The 20,583-nt window shown below is 38.8% G+C and overlaps 1 protein-coding gene across 6 annotated transcripts in view; it reads right to left on the bottom strand.

The window, feature by feature from the left end:
• Positions 1-13,664: 13,664 nt before the first annotated feature.
• Positions 13,665-20,583, bottom strand: part of CDK13 (cyclin dependent kinase 13) — a 46,865-nt gene continuing 39,946 nt past the window's right edge. For 2 of the 6 annotated variants that reach the window (XM_059849729.1, XM_059849722.1), the window contains exons 13-14: positions 19,894-20,454; positions 13,665-18,818 (exon numbers count right to left, since the gene is read on the bottom strand). In XM_059849729.1, coding sequence (XP_059705712.1) covers positions 17,962-18,818; positions 19,894-20,454 — 1,418 coding nt within the window. In that variant the 3' untranslated portion in view covers positions 13,665-17,961. Of the gene's footprint in view, positions 18,819-19,796; positions 20,455-20,583 lie in introns of all 6 variants that reach the window. The other 4 variants (XM_059849746.1, XM_059849757.1, XM_059849739.1 and 1 more) reach the window with 3 other exon arrangements.

Raw genomic sequence — 20,583 nt, 5'->3', positions numbered from 1 at the left:
TTTAAGCTTTGCCTTTTTTGCCATGATATCTATGAAGCTTAAGAACATACCTCCTCATCTTTTTTTTTTTTTCTTTTTACCATTTGGCAAACATCTGATGGAGAGTGTGGGAGCTCAGCACATCACTCCTGATGTCCAGAGCTACCGAGAGAACCCTTGGGGGGCTCGGGAGTCCTGGAATGTTGCCAAAAGCACTTGGTGGCTTGATTTTGATCCATCTAGAGATGTGCCACCGATGTATGAGGAAATGGAACCTGCGAGAATCACTCGGGTGTAAATGGTGAAGGGAAGATATCATTAAAGGGTGAATCACAAATTTTGGGGTTTCGGTACAGGGGGGTTGTAGAGACAAGATGGAGGAATCAGGGTGTGCCACCAGGCTCTTCCTTCTTCTTCCTGTCTTCCATCTTCTGGAGTGGTGTTGGCACTTGTGGATTGGTCTGGGGTGAGGGTGTACTTAGTGACGAAGATGATAGGTATTGGGGACAAAAGGTAAATATGATATACGTAGTTTTTGTTATAAAAGATGCGGCCGCCTTGGGGGTGGGCAGAGTGCCTTTGGCTGCCATGCTGGTCAGATCCTTCAGGCAGAGAAAGGACTTTATAGATAAGAGATAATAAACAATTCTGAAGACCGAAAAAACCTAGCGTCCAGTCTCATCTTTTGAAGCCCAGCGTGCAAGAACCATCCTGAGCGTGTGTGGGGGCAGAGACAGACAGCCGACCCCATAGAGAGAGGATATGTTACCTCCTCATTTGTTAGTGAAGCCACTTCATAGTACCACTATGACTCTGGAAATAGCATGTGATGTTAAAATGTAAAGCACAAAATACATCATTTTTTCATGAGCCCATGAAACAAAATAGTGCTTATGTCTTGTTAATGAAGGGATTCCTCTGTAATGAACACAATATATGGGCATTGCTTTTTCTTCAACAGACTTCATAGATTTGAAGGTAAGTTAGCTTCTTTTACAGAAGTTTGGGTTCATGCACTTTACCACTCTGTTTTGTTTGCCTTGTGTTTGTCTGTCAAGTCCATTTGACTTTCTCTTCAGTTGTTGTAAAGAAGAGTAACTCATGACTAACTCTTCCAGCAAAAATTTAATTCACTTGTTGCTGTTTGCTCCTGTGTTTAAAATTGAACTGCATCACTACTGCATTAACAGTAACAAGAACTTAAATCAGCCGAGAACGTGTAATGCAGCAATACACTGGGTGGCTAGTAACCTCGGGATGTGCACTATAATAGTTCAAACTTCGAGTTTGGGTTTTCAGTCCAGTTTTATAATATGGAATATTCATTCTTCTGTGGCACTCAGTACACACATTGAAATTGTTAAATAATTTAGCATCTGAAAATTTAAATTAAAATGGGATTTTAAAAGTTCATGTTAAACTCCTCCTCTTTACAAATAGAAGTAATGCACTGAGATGTAGCATTTTCCTAATGTCAAAGCTGGGAACACTTACCGGGTAAAATGGGTCTGGTCGGCAGAATGGATAACAACTTTTGCAGTCGGATTGCTTGTCTTGTTAAGGACATCTTTTTGTGCACTTAACTTTATATAAATTATTTCAGTAGAAATCAGAGGGGGGAGCATTTGAAAAATGCATTATGTGGAAATTCTACAAGTAGCTTCTCACCTTCCTTCTGAAGAAAAGATTTTTTTATGGCGTGTTTGGTTTTCAAGCTGTGCTTCTGAGTAATCTCACAGAAGTTAGAGGATTTGCTCATTCAATTGGAATATGTAAGTATCTAATGTTACAGTTTGAAAATTCTGTCATCCATTTATCTATCAGTGCTTTTTACTAGCACTGCAGTTTATTCCTCTGCCTAGCAATTGCTCTGAATTTGAATTCACACATGTGCTTTTATAGAAGACTTAATGAATTAAACTCTTAGAATATTTTCCAAAATTCTCAGGAGTAAAGGCTGTTCTCTTTTCCCCAAATCTTGGTATTTGCCTTCCTTCTATCTTCTTGGAACTGGCAGAGAAAAGGGAGGATTGCCTACACTGAAGGGTGAAGAATTGTGTAATGATTTTCATATCTCAGGCTTTCAGAAACTTGCATACCAATTGACATAGGAAACTAGATGAGCTTTTTTATCATTTGAGATGGTTCAAACAACTTTTTACAGCACAAGAAATGAAAGAAATCAAGTTGTGTTTACGCTCTACAGGAACGCAGTTTCAGCACTCAGTCATTGATTCACAACCAATTTTTTTTTTGCCTAGAGTAACTTCTTGTATGTATGTCTCAAAAGGCACAAACTGGTTCAGTTTCACTCTCTGCCATTTTCACTTAAATGTGTGTTTTGCTGACTTAGAATTTACCAATAATTTATCAATCTGAACTTTTAAATTTTCTTTTACAAAATTAATAACTCTTGTGTTAGACTTCAAATCTAGGCCTTCCCTTTAAACTGATGCTTACTCATCTATTTTAGATCTGGCAAAAAAGGTTTTATCTTATCCCCATTGCTTCCTTGATGATACTAAGAAACCTTTGCCTCCTGGGCTGGAGACAGCTGGGCAGATGTTTGGTGTGTGGCCACCCTTCCTGTCCTAGAGGTTACTCCTAGACTTTGGCTATTCCAGGAGCTGTTTCGAGACAAATAGTAATCCATTTTGCTTCACCAGTTCTGTGTGGGGTTCAAACCCAGTCAGGGAGTTGGTTAGTGCAGATCCTGGATTTTAAATTTCATCAACATCTTCTGCAGTAAAATCACAGGTGAATTCCACTGCCCTTTTTTTACTCATCTGTGGCTGTTGCACATTGTTCTTCTGAACTAGTCATGTAAACGTTTGTATACAAGAATGTAACTCCTGCAGCTAAAAGGGGTCATACCAGTACAGTTCCAGAAGTTTTTAATGCTGCTGACAGTCCTGCTATTATAATCTGCATCAAAAATCTGCATGTACTACCCTGCTTCTGTGTAGCATTAACGCGCTGTATTAAACTGCATTTAAACCTGGTATCCATCTGTATTTTGCCACAGTCTAATTGCTGTGTATTCAAGGTAGTTAAAAGCTGTTACTGTAGAGTCAATGGGTTCAAATCTTTGTATGTATGAGGAAATTCCTGTGAGTTTAAACTGCTGAACATGATGTGGATGGAACTGTTGGTATACCGGTAAAGGGAAGAACAAAACCTCTTTCACACTGATGACAAATTATTCTCTTTTCAAGCATCACAGAGCTGCTGTTAAAACAAGGGAAGAGGAATCAAGCTAATTGACAGCTTCTGTGGATGACTGCACAGCATAAAGTACAAATAACAGGGCTGACACAAGCTTTAAAAAGCACTGATTGCTAGCTTGGGAGTAGTATCATCAATAATTGGATTGTAAGTAGCAACTGCAGTGTTCTTAAATCAAACCACCACCTCCTGTGGCTTTATGAAGTTTTTAGGTTAATGTAAAAGAAGGCTTTGAGCTATATTCCCTTAACAGATATTGGAAATTAATGTTACTATTCCTACAGCTGAGTTTGTAGAGGAGACTGTCTTCATCACTTGTCTGTGAAGTTTAGTTTCTTTGCCTTCTTTTTTTTTAAGCTAAGAAAAAACAGGATTTGAAAATCTCAGGGATTGTAACAAAGATAAAAGGGAGAATTAACATGTGCAAATTGTCCAAGAGTACAACTTGAGTTAATAACTATAAGAAGGCACTGAGAATCTATGGATTGCTTGGCATTGCACTTTCCTAAGGCTGTTTCCCTAGTCTGTAAAATTTTAATAGCCTCCTGACGATTCCTGTGGCAGTTAAATTACACTAAGGAATATTATTGAGTTGTTAATTTCCACATGTTGGAAAGCTGTTTGCGCACTGTGGGGAACAGGTTAAGAAACTGTGATAATTGTTTGCAAATGAATGAGCTGCCAATTTGTGTCCCTGTTGAAACTGAAGACGCCTCACACTACCAGCAGCATTCCTGTACTTAGAATAGTTTCTGAAATAAAATACCAAGCACATGGAAAGCTTGTGCAAAGAACCTTTGAATCTCTGTTTTCAAGGTACCTTTGCATCTGGTTGCATTTTCTGACAGTATTTAATTTCCTCTCAGAACAATTGCTGCATGTTTTATACTTTTGCTGTCCTGTAGCCTCTCATCCTCACTGCTGTGATGTGAGGAAGAAATAGTTACTGTCTGTACTTTGTGAATGTACTACTGGTAACAGCCCAGTTTAGTTTCTCTCTGCTATTGGATCATCCCAGTACACATCTCTATGGTCTTACAGCTTGCAAAGTAGATTCTAGTACATTATTAGATATATCCACAAGGCTTTGTGTACTTTATATTTCAAGCAAACAGTTTAAAGGGACCTACCAAAAGTGGTTGTTTTTCTCTGATACACACAACCCCACCCAACTCTATCCAGAGAAATAACTTAGGCAGTCTTACCCTAATTTTTCCTCTCCAGAGAGTTTTCAATTGTCTCTTTACCCCCCCACACACCTTTTTTTTTCAGTACTGTCCTACAGCAGCCATAAGTTAAGGCTCTTCTGCCTTGGTTTTCCATGGATACAAGCATACCCTCCCTACCCTTTCCATTGGAATAGGTTCTCTCCACCCTTCAGGGCTCTTCTGGTGGTTTTGATGGAATCAGTGTCATCCAACCACACAGCACGTTCAGTCCTTACAGGTCCTTTTAGTTTACATTGCTGGAGACGACAGAATTATGACAAGTAAAGTCACACAGATCCCTGCTGACTCATCTAAATGAGCCTGCATTGGCTGAGTGATGGACTTTGTTGTCAGATGTGCAGTGAGAACTGTAAAACACAGACATGACCTTGCTATAGTGACAACACTTCAGATTTAAAAAAAGACACTACTGACCATGCAGACAAGTGGTGCTCACATCTGTGTTAAACATTGCAAATTTAGCAATTATAAACAGGCAAAGTCACTGTAAAAGACAACAGAAAAAGTGTGTAAGAAGAAGGCACGGGGAAAGTGTTGCATAGATCCCAGTTCTTTCTGGTAGCTTCCCAACACAACCATCTCTTAAATACTTACATTTCCACCAAAGATAGCCTAATTGATAATACACCAAGTTGGATGGAGGAAAACTACCTCATGAAAGAAAAAAAGATCAGGTATTCTTGCTCCAGCAGCCACAAGATGTATTACTGTCTTTAAATCCATGAATGACAAGAAAGCAGATATGCATTTCTGACAGAAGTGAGTTTGGTGGACAGCAGAAATCAAAAGGTTGTCTGCCTAGGAACCTTTCCTATTCAATATACTTACTCAATTACTGCCAGTTTGAAAAGACAGTTCAACTTCAGTCCAGCACTACTTACTTCAGCGCTAAATTCTACTTAGACGCTTTTGAACAGCCCGAAGATCTGCTACAGAGCAACTGCTTTCAGTCTTGAAACCTTTCAGTGAGCAGAAGGAAAAAGCAAGGTTCTGGTGTCATTCTAACTGTATTTGTATATCAGAGAAAAACAGCAGAAACACATCTAGTCAAAGCATATGGCTTTAACAGCAACTAGTCTTTTTCTAGGTAAGCATCCCAAAATAAATAATCCAGTTTCAGGCCTGGCAAGGATCATCAGTTCGGCCGACTTGCCCCTCCAGCACCTCCTGGCATGGAGACAATGAGGTGAAAGGTCTGCACCTTCAAAAACATACCATTTGCACCAGTTGTTCTCAGTCATTTATAATATCACAAAGCATCAGCACAGAACATGGGCAAGAGTCCAGAACATATTAAAAGTGTCCTCATAAGGGACACAAAAGGGTAGAAGGCTGAAGAAAGGTAAGACCTGCATTCATTCCCTCACTCTCTTTCTCCACACGCTCCTCAACATTGTGGCCAAGCCCTGCATTTTCTCTGGAGTCACTTTCCACAAGTAATTTCCAATATTCTTTCTGTGGCTGACACTTCAGTTGAATCAGATATTTCTCTCTTAAAAGACTTCCACTCTTTTCCAGCTTTAGCCATCCATAAATTATTTTTTTTATTCTTAATGTATTGATTTATTATAAAATAAACATTTAATTTATGATTCAGAGCTATGTATATCACAAGAAGATTTTTCGATTCTGAACTAGCACTGTTCCACTAGTTCTGACAAAGTAAATATAAGTGTTTTCAAATCATACAGATTAAGGTTGAATAGTTTAAAATGTGTTTCACACTAAGCTTGCTGATGGCTGGAACAAGAAAGTTAATTCCATTGAGCTTTTCCAACAGTGAATCTTAGAACGGGAGCTGCCTGTGACCATCTTTTTTATAGTAATGTTGTTGCAACATCAATTGCAAAGCAATTTACAAAGGTACTTCAATCTGTAACGTGTCTGCTGCTTTTTCTGCCTGCAGTTTTCACACTCCTGCTTCATTATTTTTGTCCTCAGGTCCTGTTGAATTTTGGTTATTATTATTTCTAGTTGCAAGTTTTAAGGATCTTTCCAAATGGTAAAGAAAAATTGATTTTAAAATTCCAAGTAGTATCTATACATATCAAGTCCCAAAGAGTGAGTGAAATTAATAACTTGGATGATTCTAGTTGTGAAGAGGTATGGGATACAGACCTTTTCTGTATCCATAAACTAAAGCACTAAGTGAAATACATTTTTACTAAGAAATGCTTCATAGATTTCGGTCAAATCCCAAATCTCACTGTCAATCAGTGGTATAAGGAAGTATATCCTGAGAAATCCTGCACAATGTTATGTCTGAACCTCACCTGGCAAATCCCATGTAAAACCACCAGTTTTGTTTAAACCACAACAAGGACACTTAATATTTAAAGATTTGTCTTTGTGGTATCCCAGGCAGAAACAGTTAAAACAATTCACAGCTTTTTCTTGGAATTTCCCTCTCCTCTCCAGAGAGGTCTGTTCTGGAGTCAGACATCTGCTTGCTGTCACTTCATCCTTATTTTGAATTCATAAGAATAGAAAAAATCCCAGAGGGAGTTTCAGACCAGGCCACCAGCCCTCCATGCCTTTATCCAGTAAAAAGGCAGATGAAGTGCTGGGGCTCATACAAATTTCATGAACCTTCTGGCTATGAGTTTTGTTAAATTTTGAAGTTAATATTGCAATTCATTCTGTCTTAAAATAGTATCAAACCAAATTTATTTTTCATTAAAAAGTGGACAAAACTTTTATATACCTAAAGTGTGTAAAGGAAATTGTGAAGTACAGTAAGCTTATGGTAAAAAGACCATGAAACTAGAGTTGCTGTCTTAAAAAGAAAGTTTTCTAGGCAAAGTCTGATATTTTAGTGGAAGTCTCTCCATCTCCTTTGCTTCTCTTTGGAAGTACAAACAACCTCTTTTATATGTGATTTAGAAATCAGATTTCATCTTTTAATTAATTTGCCTCTCTCTTACTCCAGACAGGCAAGTGTGGACGGCCTGAACAAATAGGAAAACAGTGATTCACAGTTGTAGAAAGAGCTTTAATCCCTATATCCTGCTAAAGAGAAATTCACCTTACAGATGTAAACATTACTTTTAATATAAAGCTAAACCAACACATTAATTGTATTTCATTAAGCATCAAATCACTCTTCAGAGGGGATAACATTATTAGTCCAAAATTTTGCATATGGGAAAATGAATGAATAGCAAGAGGAGATGTCTTGCTTAAGCCTTATTATTGTTTAGTGGCAGAAGAGAACCTGGTGGTTTTTGCCCTCCCTATTACTATCTCTAATCAATATAATTTTTAGATCAAGTTTCAAATGCATTGCCTTCCTGGGAGGAGGGATGCCAGTAGAAAGTCAGCCATGCTTTCCAACACATGGTAACGATACATGGTAGCTGTTTAATTCTGTGAAAATCTCTCACTCACCGCTATAACTGTTCATTAAATGTTCCAAATTATGATAGAGCTCTGAAAAGAACTCCTTAATTTCTCAAGCACCTTTCAAATCTACTGTAGAGAATAAAAATACTCAGAAACATTGCTCATAACAAAAGAATAAGCATTCAAGGACTCAGAAACATTGCTCATAACAAAAGAATAAGCATTTAAGGACTTAAAATAGATGAGAATTTCCATTATTTCTTTGATAATACACGGGTTTTTGGGTTCACAGCTCTCCAGGAGTGAGTCTTCAATGGCTAAAATATGTATGCCAAATTATACACAATTTTTTTAATGGAAGGTGGTTTTTTTAAAAACCCCCAACATTATTTAAAAGGGAAATTCTGACACTGGAGAATTAAATGGAAATCCCTGCTGAAGTTAACAGGGGTTCTGGTTTTCATCCTTAGTCTGAGCTAAAATCTGCAATGACAGCAGGAACAATTTCAACCTAAGAAAATAGTTTTAAGTTTTCATTCACAACACCATAGCAGTGGAGGTCACAATCTCCTTAGAAGAGGAATATTTACTCTATTGAATTTCACTGCATATGGAAATGATTTATGATCTAATCAGAAGCATAGCCCCTTCCAGTGGAAGATTCTCAAGTGATTAACCAGTCTTAAGCTCACTAGACATTAATTTAACAAGACCTTTTTTTTTTTAATGAACCATATCTTCATAACTGATTGATGCTTAATCTCTTGCAGCACCTGCTCTCTCAGTCTCCTGTGGTTCAGCTTTTCAGATTAATGAGTCAGAAAGCAAATTGTGACAGCATTATAAAATGTATTGTAATAAAGTTTCCATGCTTCAGAACAGAAAAATAATCCACAAATTGATTTCCAGAGTTGAGGTTTCAGGTCCTGAAGAGTTTTTTGGTTGGGGACTCTTTTTGGACAGGACCTTTAAGTGACATCATCACTTTCTAAAGCACAGAACTGTCACTGTCACCATAATGATAAATCTTTTCATGCATTTTACTTTTTCTAAAAAGCTACAGAAAATCAAGCCTAAAAATGTTAATGCATTTCTAGTAGTGGTCAAGCTGTGCAAATGCTGAATTTATATTCCAGCAATATGTAATATTTCGCATGATGTAGATGATGTTTTGCAAAACCCAGGGTGTATAAGTGTTACAAACCTGATTTCTTGCTTTTTATGACTTCCTATAGAGTGCTTAATGGCAACTTGGGGCAGCTTTTGCCTTCCTATTTAGCAACAGTTTTAGAACTGCTCTGAAGAACAGTAGGAGCTGCCAGCTTCCCTGGTGCACTGTGGAGCATCCTGCCAATAAGAAATCAAATCCTATTTGTTGGGTCTGTTTATGTGCTGATGAATTTAATAATGCTGCTGTGGATGTGTTCTCTCTTCTGTCCTGTGAAATCCTTCCGCTGAGTTACACGACTTGTCAAGGCATTACACAAGCAAATGGTGATTTCTTGGAAAGGGTGGAGCCCATGTCCTGTTAAACACTCTGCATAGCAAAGCAAATGCTTTTGTGTTTTTCATATTGATATTGTCTTGTCAAGCTGCTGTCTCTGCATTGTGTAGACACTTGGTCAGTTATCACCATTTCCTATAGCAGGAGCTGTTTTAAATATCCATCACACTTAAAACACAAGAAATAAATTCCCTCAAATTGAGTATCAGTGAAGCATCTATATTTCATGTTCTTTCTATTCTGCATTTGAATCCTGACTTCTTCCGTTAGCTGCAGCCTCTTATGTTGTCAGAAGAAGGTTTTAAACATTTTTATTTACTCAATATAACTGATCCCTCTCATTCTCATAGCATTTTTCTTCCAGATTCTTTGTAGAAAATGGATGATTTCACCTAAATTTAAACTACTAGCTTCCTTATTATATTATGGACCACAGTGACCATATTTAATTCTGTTGGATGCTCCTTACTCCCCTTCTGCTCTTGCCACCACAAACATGTCATAAGGATTAAATATTTAAACAGAAACATACTTTAGTCAAGACAGGAAGAAGCCTCATTGGGACTGCATCTCAAACAATCCAATACAATTTGATGGAAATACTTAATGCTTTGATTTACAGCTTCACATAATGAAGGGCATTGTGTAATATTTTTTACAGTACAAAAGCTCCATAATGCTGAAATCTTAATACAGGACTGAAGAATGAAAAAGAGAAAAAACAAACAAACAAACAAAAAAAAAACAATGGAAGAGGTTGCAATAAAGCAACCTCTTTAAGTTTAAGTACAATAAGGCACTTAAATAAAGCATACAGAATGTTTCCCTGAACACAAAGAAACAATTTGCATTCTAACAGTTGAGACTAGCAAGAAATATCCAAACTCAAACTGAACTGGAGCTTCCCAGGAGATCAGTTGAAAGAGAAGTTCATCTCCAATTTACCTGATGCTAAAAGCCGAAATAGGGTTAAATTTCTGATAGAACAGGTCTGCAAAGTTTTCTTGAATTTGTTGGCTGTTTTATCATTATCCCCAAAAGGCAGCATTGTCATGGCAAGTACAGTTTGCAAATAAAAATTATTACTACTACCTGCATGTCTTGTCTCACTGTCTTGCGTAACCATATGGGCTTGCTTGGAAGTCTCACAGCAGGATCTGTAATCCATGACAAGAAGCAGTCTGGGGAGAAAAATGTATATAGCTTCTAAAATCTGCCAGGTTTAGAGTAATACTTTCCTGATGTGGAATTGCCAAACCATCTGCAGGTAAATTTTGAAATATTATTTACTACTCCTCATATATAGCATAAATAGATTCCTGTTCATTTCCCATGTCATTTGTAGTTCTTAGTCCATTCCCTACCCCCTCCCCCTTATAAACAATTTTTAGAAAAAATGGGATTAAAAATTGCTCACAATAATCTTTGTTCTGCAAAGAAAGCAGGAAAGTGCCTGTGCAGTCAGAAGGTCCACTGCTTTCCTTATCCTGAGGGCAAGGATTCCAACCCAGGAATGACATGAGTTCTCAAGAGTATTTGTGGGGCAGGAAAGGTTACAGGACTGCATATGGATAACTTTATCTGCTGTTTTTGTCTGCTGTGCACATCACCCTTTGTTTTCCAGTGAGGGGATGTGTTTTAATTTATCTCTAGTGCAGGAAGGCAGGGAATAACCTGCTCCTCTTCTGTAACTTCCATGTATTTTTTGATACTGGGTTAGCTGCAAAGCAGAAGACCCCGTTTCTCAATCCTACATTGGTTTGCCGGCAGTTTCAAACACTCTCTGAAGGGCAATACCAATAAAGAAAACCAGAAAATTAAAAAAAAAACCAAACCAAAACAAAAAAACTACCATCAAACCAAGTCTTGCTTTGAAACCATTCCCATAGATCCTTTTTGCAGTTGGTAAGGATGAAGGAGAATGAAAATAAGTAATGAGCTCTTCCTTACTCCTTGTTCAGGGAAAATCACCTCCTAAAGTGAGGCTTCTGTTCAGTTCTCTGTGCAGCTCATTCCTTTCTCAGGGTGACCTGGAGACAGAGCAAGGAGAGAAAGTGACACTGGCAGCTCTTAGGGCATTGATGCTCGGAGAGGCTCCCAAAGGCAGGGCAAGCAGACATCACTGCTTCCTGACCACGGCCACCTGGGCAAAACCAAGATCCTTGAAAGGTTGTAAAGAGCGTGCTGTTCCCCATGATGGAACTTTTGAAAACATTTGTAAAACAGGTCTGAAAAAAACTTGCAGGAGGAAAGAAAGAAGGCATCTGTGTTAGACATTGCTGCATATTACACTTGGTTCCAGCTATGTCTTCTAGCAATTAATAGCACAGCCTAGCACGCAGGAGGGAGTACAGCAGAGAGGCATCTGCACAAGTCAAATACTAGCCACTTATTTCCCCAAGTTACCTTAAGGGCAAATCTGTTAAATCTGATTGTGAGTACAAGGCTGGTTTCTGTAACACTTACCCTCAAGTATTCCCCTTTCTAACAAGCAATCTCTCCTTTACACCATATTTCCTAATATTGAAAAAAAAATCTTCACAAAGCCTCTTTGCAAAAAGTCCTATTAAAGGTATATTCACCATGTTATGAGAATTTGCCATATTTATAGTACGTCCAAAGTCCCCCAGAGGAACTGCTGAAGAAGAATTGAAGCCATGCTGTGTGAAGTGATCCAAGTATTGCCTATTGGCAAGGGCTGCTCTAATTAAAAAGAAAACATTACCATAAGACTCAAAGTCCTTCTGACTGTGCCTTCTGTCCATAGGCAATAAAAGAAGCCCAAAATAAGCAGCCAGAACAAGTAAACAGTTTTAAAAGCAAAACCTTTAAGCTCCATCAAAGTGACTGGGAAAAGCAATGGTTACCCTGTTTGTCAAATGAAGTTCTCTGCCCGTGTTCACTGCAACTGCAAAGTGCTCCAACTTTCATTTTCTTCCACATGGTGGGGGAGTTTGGTAGCTCTAATCCTGTTCATCCAGATGGCCTGTCAGGTTTTACAGGCATTCCTTAAAAATAGAAGGAACCTAATCCTGGTTCAGGTAATTTAAAAGAAATTTCTGCAAAGCTGCATTGTTCTTTAAAGCTAGCAGGCAATAATTCATGGCTTTGACAAGAGGACTGATTTCCTCTTGCCACCAATTTCATAGACCCATTCCTTAATCTGTGTTGATACAGACTGTTCTGCAGTTACTTGTGTACCTCCTCTTTCACTTGGTGCTATTTTACTTGCACTGAGGATATCGACTGACATGCAGACCCTTTGGAATTATTACCAGTCCCTTATTGCACAGCTGGCTACCCATATGGCAGTAAGAGCTCAATGACAGAGATGCCGCACCGTTCTCAAACCATTTCAGGTTCATGCTCCAACATAAACCAGAGCCAACTTTGTTACAACTTTGTTATGAGTTGCAATAACAGCTTTCATGAGAAAAACTGAGCAGACAGCTAGAAACTAGAATTGGTTACACACAACTGCCAGATCTGCTACATGCAAGTCAACACCCTGTGAAATACAGCCTGAGCTTGTTGCCAGAACTGAAGGTCAGGCTTTAGCTGTAGCTGGCACCAAAATACGGTTTCCAGAGTGAGGTGTTTGGGCTGCAGCTACACATCTTGTCAGCCTAATCTCAAACGACACCTAGGTAACAGCTGCTGGCCCCTGTAACTTCCAACTACATTTTCACTGCCCATCTATTGACTTCATCAATGACAAGTGATGAAGCAGCACTCTGCCCAACCTCAAGTTTAAGAGAACTGAAGATAACAGCAAATGCCACATTTTTGGATGGAGGTATAACATTTATTGAAAGATTCAAAAGGTTTCATTAGATAACTAATACAGTAGGAAAAAAGCAAGAAAAGCCTCAGGCATTCAAAGCACAATTGCTTAAGCCAGGCTCAGTTCACAGTGTCTCACCAGACTGAAAATTCCTGGCTCTATGGATTTGATTCCCCATTGCTTCTAACATGCACAGCATCCTTTTTAAAGAGGTAGTGGTGGAGAATATTAACTGCACCTCTGCTTGGACGCTGCAAAGAAAAAATGTCATGTTGTCCATCAACTACCATCCTGAGCTTCTGACAGGTGCTGAAGCAGCAGCTTCTCAGCACTGACAAAGCCCCTGTCCCACACCCACATCCCAGCACTCTACCTGCTCTTGGGGCACCATCAGTGCTGAAGCAATGCTCTGCTGCAACTCTGCTCCCACATCACCCATGCTGCCAGCAAAGGCTCATAGTGCCAGTCCCTGCAGGGCTCCTTTGAAACAGGACTGGAGAAGTAAATTGCAGAATTTCAATACACTGAAAACATTCTCAGTTTAATGCAATGTTCTTTTGAAATGCCATTTGACAACCAGAGAGGGAAAACAAGGAAAGACTTCAATTTTCATGTATTTTATTTACAGGCCGCACAATACATTTTATATACAAATGGCTTAAAATAACAAAGAGTAAGCAAGCTGAAGCATAACAATTTCTTTTAAATTAAGTTGTCTCGAAATAACTCCTGCAATAAAGTTTCTTCACCCTGATAAGCAAGTTAATTTGATTTTAAGTCAACCCAAGGTAATTTTATTTTTAAATATAGAATTCAAATAAATTTTCTGGTGATTCCTAATTTCATGACATACTCTGTAAATACAGAACATCCCAAAACTCTCAAGAAGGGTAATAGCCAAAATTTCCTCATGTAAAAAACACTAAAACAGAACAGACTGGAGAAATGTTGTATGTGAAACAACTGCATGTTTTATTAATGAAAAGAAGAATGCAAGTAGTATGTCTGACATTTTTCTCTCTTGGAAACAGAGTTCATGGTCCAAGACATAATTTGCCTGCAGACAAGAGGTATCCTATGTTACTTCAGTACTTCAGTTTTTACCACACAATTATCTACTAAACTCATCCAACTGTAAACTTCACCAAAACTGAAACTGCCTCCACCAAAACTGAAAGCAAAAGGAGAAGAGCACTCAAAACCATAAAAACTTACAACATGGCACTTAGTGCCTCTGCTTCTAGAAAGCACCTGACACTACTATGGGATGGAGAAAATTTAAGAGAGACCACATTTGATGGAAACATAAGAAAATATAGAAGTTTGCCATTTAAAAATTATTTTTCCAAGAAATTAAAATAGCATCTAAGGACACATGTATTTTTATATCTCTTCCCTAGCACTGCTCATTTTGTTCAAGATAATGACGACTAGAGATCCATAAAAGCAGTTTCCCTTTCCTTTGGCTGAATTTAAGCATAATAATAGTCTTAAGTGTTTTAAGTCATGGTCATAAGCAGTTCAGTTGTGCTCACTTTCTTCCTCTTGGTATGGCTAATGATGACTTAATATAAATAATGAAGTACTTGTTATTTGATAGTCCCTTATTACAGTATTTCACTACATTTATTTAGAAATACAAACACACAGCACTTACTTTTTGATGTGTTATCCAGGTCTCTATAGCTCAGTTTGGAATTGCAGCACAGAAGACATAAACCCAAAGGAATGAGGGAGAAAGTAACAAAAGCCATGGCTCCACAGAAAAATAACGCTGTTTTCAGAATGTCTGCTCCTGCACCAAAAATGCAAGAGCCACATGATGTAAAATGCCAAACTAGTACAGACTCTGCAAGTGGAGTTCACGCATAAAGGTAAAATGCTGCCAATAAGCACCTCATCATGTGATTTAATTCAATAGAAATGTCGACAGGTAATACACAGGTCTGGTACAAATGAATGTGGACCTACTGTCCTTAGATCCAGGCAGTCCCCTAGTTGCTCACCTGCCCAGACACAGTTCCAGGCCAGGGGAGAGTGGCTGCAGGCACCAATCCTCCTGCCACACCCTCCAGGGCAGAGGTCCACACCTGCACCAGCCCTGGAGGAAAGGTGTCAGCAGAAGAGCCAAGAAGATTCCCTGGATTGCAAAGAGGGCAATCTTTTTAGAGTTATCACATACAGAAATACATTAACTTTCTCTCCAAATTATCCCAACACTGTTGTCCCAGGCAAATACAGTGTATAAAGTCACAGGCTAGTAATCCTTAAACTGGGGAAATGTCATTGTACAGTATTCATCTGCTACAGCACGCCACAGTTCTGTTTCTGATTCATCTGGAAGTCAATTGCTTTTTGCACATCCTCTCTCCTCACAGTCAGGATTACTTGTGCTGGGGCTGCTGGGGTTGTTGGTTTTTTTGGCCAAAGACTTAAATCCATTTCGGCAGAACAATGTTTGAAAGTACTGCCACCCATAAGCATACTGCACACTCATTTACAGATGCAGAGGGACCAACTTCTCTACATTGAATGAAGCTAAATAAATGGCTTGAAAAATTATGTCCAAAAGGGAAGGTAGAAGACACAACTTCTCCCTTGTATTTTAGTATTGGAAGTCAATTATTTTAATTCTCCGACATCTACTTTCCATTTGAACTTACCGCTGTTTTTAGCCAACTACTGCCTGCAGTTACACTTCAAGTGCAGGTGGTTAACCTCAGACTGCACATCTTTAGCAAAATTAAGTGCATATAAGCTTTGAAAGCTTGATTCTACAAAAAAAATACCCAAAAAACAATCTGTGTGTATATTTGTGGGTCTGGGTTTTTTAAAAATTAGTAAACAAAGAGCCTTAGCTGACACTGTCCGTATCTAAATGACACGAATGGTTTTTGTCTTTAAAATTTTACTAGCAGAAAAATGCTATGGGGATGTCCTTATTTAAGGAAAAAAAAAAATGGTCTGGTCCAGTGCACTGTCATTCCCATGAAGCTTCTGCCTTTCTTAAGCACAGGCTATTCAGGTTGTAAGTATTTGTGTCTGACCTGGCCACTTTAAAATTGGTCTTGGCCACTTTTATTTTCAGATGGCAGGATTTTCTACTGTGTCTAGTGAAGGCAACTGCCAGACTAGGGGACAGCATAAGCAGTAGGAATCTCTCCATTCCTCATCTGCCAGATCCTCAAACACTACACAGAGTTAGTGAAGGGAGTTTCTCCATGCTCTACAGTGTGGGAATCAGCTATATACGAGTCAGGATTTTCAATTAAAACTAAACACCAACAGCTTTGGCTTCTATTCTGAAAATCCAAAAAGTCATTGACAAGACATTTGTAATAGTGTAAGTAGAAATTTTACTTTTTAAAAAATAGTTTTTAAACACTCAGTTACATAAGGTACCGATTTGTCAACTGGATAATCAGTTGGAAAATTGTTTCCAATATGGGCTTCAAGACATCCTTTCACGTACAGGCAAAACATAACCATACCTCCTCTCTGCAGGAGAGACTACTTGTTGTCAGAGGAAACAAAAAAGCAAAAAAAAAAAAAAAAAAAAAACATGCTGAAGTTGTAATTAGTATGAGGAGTGGCTCTTGGTAAGAGTTTTAACTGTAATAATCCTAGTTGTTCCGAGACACTCAATTCCAGTATTAAAATGTTCTGTGGATAGCAGATATAAAACCAATTAATTGGCACAATCACAAGTTTACAGCAAATTACAACTAGTGTCAGACATTTTGCCATTGCTTTAAATACTGGTCATTTTTCCTTTGGTTACTTCCTACAATGCAGTACTTGGGGTAAAAAGACAAACAGTGTCAGCTTTTCACACAAAGTAAAGAAATTACTGCTGTTGACATTTAAGAGAAAAAAACTATTTCATCACTTGGTAAGGACATATAAAGTATAGTTCATTTGGCAGAGGAACTAAAACACTTAATACAACTCCAACAGGGAGCTGAGGAAAAACTACACTCTTCATTCTTCTCCTTACTTTCAACGTTTCTCATGAAGTTCAATTTGGAAATTACAATTTTATCTAGGTAAAATCAGGTCTCTAAGTAACTGGCCCATGTGAAGTAAACACCACAGGATTATGACCTGCTTGAGTTTCTTATTATTATCTGAATTCTCTTTTTAATTACCTAGGTTTAGGCATTATGTTCATAGCGACCTATGAAGTACTTCCAAATTTTTGCAGACCTTAAGCTTACATGTTAAGGCACTTACCATTCAAGTAAAACAGTTTTTATATAAACAAGCGTGGGAGATGGAGAGAACATTTTACCAGAACACCCTTTTCTTTTTTCTTGGAAAAAAAAAAAAAAAGTTGACCAAATATTTATAAAATTTTGCAGCAAGAGAAAGGTTTTGTTTTATTATCTGAAATGAGCACGAAGTACACCTTCCACAATAACACTGAAAGCAGTGCAAAGACTGACAGTGACCTTTGCCTAAAAGTAGTTCTGTAAAAAGAAAAATACCAAATAAATCAGTGCCCTGCTTTGAATGTTGTAAAATTTCATTCTTTTTACATAAAAGTTGGTCCAAACTTACAAAAAAAGCACAAATGTGCATAGTTCAGAAGATCTGAAAGAGTGCCATAAAAAGCTGATGTCCCTAAATTTAGCATCCACTTAAAACTGCCAAAATACAAAATAAAAGTCAGAACTAGAGTTTGTGAACATGTACAATCAAGTCATCTAGTTTTTAGACAGCATGAGTTGTAAGCATTTTAAATTTTTTCTACTGTATGCAAGACCCTTTTCCACATAAAAATAAAGCTGTTGAATTAACATCATTCAAGTCTGTTGAATTGCTGCTTTAAATTGCAGCTAGGGGAGAAAAAGAAGTTTTTCCAGATAAAAATGATGTGCCTGAGGAAAAACAGATACTCAATATGGTAATCCTCTGCCTCGCCCTCTCACTGCAGATGTGCTAATGTGTCCCCTGTATCCTTGGGAATAGCCAGGCCCTTGGGCAGGAGAAGTCCAAGTCTGTCCATGCATGTGGCTGATGCCAGTGGGATTTTCCTGTAAATTACTTCCATAGCTATAGTTGTGCATCTTTGTAGACAAAGAGTGTGCACTCTCTGGCCCTGTGGAAGTATCACTGCTGCTCCCCAAAACTGGGATTGGGCCGTGGCTGTATTCAAACCTATGGTCTTTATCTCCACTGAACAGCATGGGGCCAGCATTGAGGTAAATGTCTCCGTAACCAGTTACTGAGCTGGGAAAGGATTCTGGAAAGGCTGATGGAGGAGGGGCAGCACCAGAGTGAGATGAAGCAGTACTGTAGTTATCCAAAGACTGAATATCTGAGTTTCCAAGGAAACTCCTCCTTTCTAATACTCCTGATGATCCACTTCCTATTCCATCGCTAGCGCTGTAACAGGCAGATGAGAAGGATGATGATCCAAAATTATCCTTGTAGTCTGGGCCTGTTACATAGGAGTCTCTAGCCTGATAATCCACACTAGTTTGTACTGGCTCCTCCGTTGTTGCCTGAGCTTGATGCTGAGCCAGCAGCTGCAGAAGAGCTGCTTTTACTCCCGCATGAGGATCTGTTCCTGAAGAGTTACTTATAGGCAAATGCTGATTCTCTGTCCGATAATCAAGGTCTTCATCAGTGAGCGGTGGAGGCTCCGGTGGCTCGGGAGGACGCTGGTCTGGAGGCAAGATCCGAGGGCGCTCCTGCTCAGGTGTTCGGTTCAGAAGCCTCATCTCAGACTGCCTAACCAAATCCTCTTGACCTAAGAAGATGAAAAAGAAAGCTCTGGAATAAAAGTATACAAATAACAGAAAGAAAAGGACTCCTTCCTGGTAAAACATAGAGGTTTGTTAACTTCACTTCTAACAAATTTATTAGTTAAATTTGTAAGTAATTATATTGATTATTTTGGACAAAATTTGGCAACTCATTTGGCTCAGGAGCATGATGTAGGTTACTCCTTAAAGTAAGATTACCAAGCAGTCAGTTAAAGAAAAGCAGTACGAGCTCCTTAAAAAAAAAAAAACACAGCAAAAGCAAACAACCAGGACAAAATGCAAAGAACACAAACACTAAATATTCAAAGAAGGATCAAGAAAGATTCACAGATAAGGATAGAAGTCTCACAGGACAAAGGGCCACCCTATCAAAGAGCAGCACAACTCAAGGTTTAAAATAAACACAAACAAAAAGGCACACCTCTCAAAAACTCCCAAAACCCTCCAAGAACAACCCCAAAGCATTTCAGAGTATTTCTTTCAGCAGCTGCAAACACCACAAAGTAATATAAAATAGCCTGAACTTGCAAGACAAAAATATGAACAGAGCTCTAAACTGTTAGAAGACTACAGAAGCCACTACTATACCTCAATGGAAACCTTTAGCCATGTGCGTGTGACAGCTAAAGGTAACCACTGAATTTGACACTACGGAACTGCCCTAGTCAGCATTAGAACACAAAATAAGCTGTCTCACCAAAATAAGCTTTACCTAAACACACAGTCAAAACTGGCAAATTACATCTATGCATCTGCTAGAAAAGACTGTCTTCGCCACCACACTCACCACTAAGAAAACCCCACGCCCCACAATAAATGATAAATGTTTCATCACTAATACTTGTGCAACTCTTAGGTTAGCTATTGCTTGCTCTGTCTGCATGGCACCTGTTAGACTGAAAGACAAATTCTCTGATCCAGACGCAAAATGTGACCAAATCAATTTAATCTCCTATACTCACACAGATTCATATGGCAAACATGTTAATTCTCTACTCCAAACTATTACATCTCCACCGCTCCAGGTATTTTCTGGTTAGCAATAAAGGTCTTCAGTACCTGCAGACATATATAATGACTTGATCAGATGTGGGTAGCCAGGCGCCGGAGATTCCACGTCGTCCCGACTGACAGACACAGGAGTGGCGGGCTCTGGAGGCTGCCTGAGTTGTAATGACGTTTCATTTCCTGATCCATTTTCCTTCTCCTCCAACACAAAATCTTTTTGTTTTGTTTGCTGAGCCTTTATTAACTGAGACAAAAGAACAGCAAATGCACTCTGCACAGCTGCCTGGGCAGCATCAGTCTCCACTTTCGGCTGACCCAGTTGAGCAGGTGGCACAGGGGGCTGTGTGACCATCGGATGTTTTAGAGGCTCCTGCTCTGGAGGTGGCGGCGGAGGCGGTGGCGGCTGCTGCTGCTGTTCTGACTGTTTTTCACCTGCTGACAAAATTCCAGCAGGAAGATTTATTTTATTTAGTTGCTGTTGAGTCTCTGGGTTTACCTTAATATTCAATACTTGGGCAAACTGTGCCAAACTAACACTTGTTTTAGACTGTAGCAGGTTTAGCAGGATTGCCACTTCATTCTGGTTTAACTGCTGTCCAGTGCTTGTTTTTGCTAAAGACAAAAAAGGTGTTTTTAAGTATTATTTAGAACTGGCATATTTCAGAAACTCAAAAGAAGACTAATCTAGCATGGCTGACACAACTGGCAAAGCATGGGTTTGGACAACACAGAAATGGAATG

This window comes from Haemorhous mexicanus, chromosome 1, assembly GCF_027477595.1.
Source record: "Haemorhous mexicanus isolate bHaeMex1 chromosome 1, bHaeMex1.pri, whole genome shotgun sequence".
In the NCBI taxonomy this organism is placed as follows: Eukaryota; Metazoa; Chordata; class Aves; order Passeriformes; family Fringillidae; genus Haemorhous; species Haemorhous mexicanus.
Note: the sequence above shows the minus strand (reverse complement) of the source record. Positions and strands in the feature narration are given on the sequence as shown.